At 38.4% G+C, this 3,344-nt stretch overlaps 1 protein-coding gene across 1 annotated transcript; it reads left to right on the top strand.

The window, feature by feature from the left end:
- The first annotated feature begins 411 nt into the window (after nucleotides 1-411).
- Nucleotides 412-3,344, top strand: LOC133178400 (uncharacterized). The gene is made up of 3 exons (XM_061313136.1): nucleotides 412-467; nucleotides 1,664-1,770; nucleotides 1,902-3,344. The coding sequence occupies exons 2-3, from the start codon at nucleotides 1,665-1,667 to the stop codon at nucleotides 3,257-3,259; spliced, it is 1,464 nt and encodes a 487-aa protein (XP_061169120.1). The 5' UTR covers nucleotides 412-467; nucleotide 1,664; the 3' UTR covers nucleotides 3,260-3,344.

Raw genomic sequence — 3,344 nt, 5'->3', positions numbered from 1 at the left:
TTTACAAGTAGATACTTTAAGATAGATTTGTTTCTGAAAATCATTTAACAATTCAAAATTTAAAACAAAACACAATCAATTTTTTTATTTCATTTATGCTAAAATAACACTTACATACATCCACGATTTTTTTTTAAGTGCATAAATATGTAAGTCTAAAAATGACTATAAGATATGCACAGAGTGTTGTTTTAAAACTATCAATTTGTGAAGACATTGCACTGAATAAATACATAGAAATTGATGTAATTTCTTGGTTTAATCAAAATATTTTGGAACTGGCTTCTTGTATACAAGTTGTACCGACAACATTACAAAGATGAACGGCATGTTGATTGATGACATTCAATCGTCTGCTGACTCCATGATGACGTGTCATCCTCACTTGTTTCCCTGTATAAGAGTTAGAAATTGAATTTTCAAGACCACTGTTTTAAACGGTCATTTGGAATTTAGACTCAATTCAGGTAGGACCAAAAACAAGGGTACAAGAAATCTATATTATTTAATCATTTAATTTTCCCCCTCATTTCATAAAATTGACCGGATTACGTATTTTTTGTTTAATTTCATTTTTTTTTTTCTTTGAAACCAAATAAGTTGATGCCCCCTATGTTTTAATATTTTTACATCTTATGCTAAAGACAATTTTTAATTAAATTAACTTATTTACAGCATTTTTACAACAAACATAACAAATATCATTTAATAAAATATCAGTATAACTTCAAATCTTGGATTATGAAGATTTGTTATTTTATATACATTAACTGTAAATCATTTTTATTAGCGAGAACTTAAATTTTATCCAGTGTACATATAAAGACCCCCAAATAAATAAAAACCAAAGTATCATATATGAGGATAGAAAATTTAATTTTTGTCAGTAACACCTCTAAAAAGGGTGCATAAATTCACATAATTTGAATTTTATTAGATATAATAAATATTATAATAACAATGAAAAAATGAGCACCGTGCAAAAATTAGCAATTTATTTTCTTTCATTTTTTTTCAACAAGGGCAGACAACTTTTTCAAGTTTATTTTAAGCATTAATTATTACTTTAAAATTCAAATCAGTTGATTTATATGATTCAGCAAGATATATATTTGTAACAACTAATTCACTTTCATAAAATTTCAAATTTGAAAGGTTTATATCTATGCTTTACGTATCGATTAGCTTATTTTTTTTTAAATATTCAAATTTACTAGTATTTGATTTTTGGTTTCATATTTAGTACGTCTTATTTCAAATAGAATAACTAATAATAAGTATCAGTATTAATATTTAAACACAAATTTATATGACTTCACACTATTATAGAACAATATCTGAGTTTTAGGCAGTTTTTCAAAAATAATATATTTAATAATGACTTTAATCATATGTAATATGGAAGAAAATTCAGGATTTTTGATGATGTAAGGAAGGGGGTTGGAGGGAGGGGGGGGGTATAAGCAAACAATATGTTATCGCCAGCTATATATGTGGCCTTTTGTAAAAATAAAATTATTTAGAGAGAGGGAAAACTTAAACCAAGTTTTTATTGCATGAATTTTTAAACAATACGGACACAAACATTCCCCATCCACTTTAAAAGACAACGGTCCTTTTGAATCAATGATGCCTTACTTAAGATAGGTACTACTCTTCGTAGAATGAACGGCCTTACTGTGTTGTGCACAGTCCTTTTGTTATCCACCCAAGCATTAGGAAGAGGTAAATCCGGTGGACTTTTGCATGGCCTTCTTAGTGGACACCAAGGTAACAATTTTTATACTGTATATAATATAAAAAAGATCGAACACGGCGAGATGTACATTGTATTTTATAGATTCTTAAAACATTTACCCAAATAATGAAATTGTTTTTCATGTTACTGTGATCTCTTTAAGCAGGTGGACCCGGTGGTATTGCAGGACCAAATCAGGGAGGAGCAGACCTCATTCGACAGTTTCAATCCTTCACACAACAGGGTGGTGGTATAGGACGCGGTGGCTTAGGTGGAGGAGCATTACCAGGCATAGGACAAGGTGGTTTACCAGGTGGTTTAAGCGGAGGACCAATCCAAATTCCTGGCGGCGGTGCTGTTGGACTACAAGGTGGTTCATTTGCTGCTGGTGCATCATCATTTCAAAGTGGGTCATCACCATTCGCTGGAGGTGTAGGCTCTTTCCCAGGTGGCCCAGCTGGTCCTGGAATAGGAGGACCAGGCGGTTTATTTACTGGTCAAGGAGGATTCCCTGGTGGAAGCCACGGTGGAGCCAATGTCGTGCACAGCAAGACTCACAGTGGTTCTTCTCTGGTTTCTGGAAGTATGACTGACAGTTTTGGAGGTGGACTTGGGTCTTCATTAGGAGGACAAGATGGTTTAGAGAGTCTCCTTGGTGGCTCGGGATTTCTTGAAAATCAGGGGGGTACCGGAGGAGCAGGTTTCTTGCAAAATTTGCTCGGTGGAGCCAGTGGTCAGGGTGGTTTAGGAACCGGAAGTGGAGATATCTCAGGTCTTGGAAATAGATTCCATGCGGGATTTGGTGCTGATTCCTTTTCCGGTCTTCAAGGTGGTCCACTTGGTGGAAGTATAGGAGGACTTGGTAGTGGATCAAGTGGGGGATTTGACGCCTTAGCTGGACTTACTGGTGGTGCTGGTCACTCTTTAGGCCAAGGTTTATTAGGGGGACCCCAAGGAGGCTCCTCCATAGGTTTTGCTCAAACACTTGGATCCTCAGGAGAGAGAAGTTTTGGTGGACATGGTCTTGGTGGTATAGGAAAGGCTGCAGGTGGACCTGGAGGTTTTGCTGGAGGACCCGGAGGTTTTGCTGGAGGACCTGGAGGGCTTGCTGGGGGTATTGGAGGTCTTGCTGGCGGACCAGGAGGGATTTCCGGTGGACCGGGTGGTTTTGGAGGTGGAATTGGAGGCCTTGCCGGTGGACCGGGAGGTTTTGCTGGCGGAATAGGAGGCCTTGCCGGTGGACCGGGAGGTTTTGCTGGCGGACCTGGAGGCCTTACCAGCGGACCTGGAGGCTTTCCTGGGGGACCTGGAGGCCTTGCTGGTGGACCTGGAGGCTTTGCTGGTGGACCTGGAGGTCTTGCTAGCGGACCTGGAGGCTTTGCAGGTGGACCTGGAAGTTTTGCTGGAGGACAAGGCGGATTTGGGGGTATAGGACGACCAGGTGGTCTCAGTGGAATTGGAGGAATTGGTGGCATTGGATCACATGGAATCGGCAAACCTAAGGCAAAGCCAGTTGGATAAATGTATTTATTGAACTTGTGTTTTGAGTCCCGCTGTTGAATTTTACAATTGTAGGTGAACTGTTAAATAAATCAATGGTTTTATT

Source organism: Saccostrea echinata, unplaced genomic scaffold (assembly GCF_033153115.1).
Source record: "Saccostrea echinata isolate AGI-Se365-2 ecotype Australia unplaced genomic scaffold, CSIRO_AGI_Sech_v1 ptg000002l, whole genome shotgun sequence".
Taxonomy (NCBI): Eukaryota; Metazoa; Mollusca; class Bivalvia; order Ostreida; family Ostreidae; genus Saccostrea; species Saccostrea echinata.
Note: the sequence above shows the minus strand (reverse complement) of the source record. Positions and strands in the feature narration are given on the sequence as shown.

Coding starts and splice junctions, on each gene's coding strand:
- LOC133178400 (XM_061313136.1), top strand. CDS start 1,665: ATGAACGGCCTTACTGTGTTGTGCACAGTCCTTTTGTTATCCACCCAA. Junction 1,771..1,901: donor CCTTCTTAGTGGACACCAAG/GTAACAATTTTT, acceptor GATCTCTTTAAG/CAGGTGGACCCGGTGGTATT.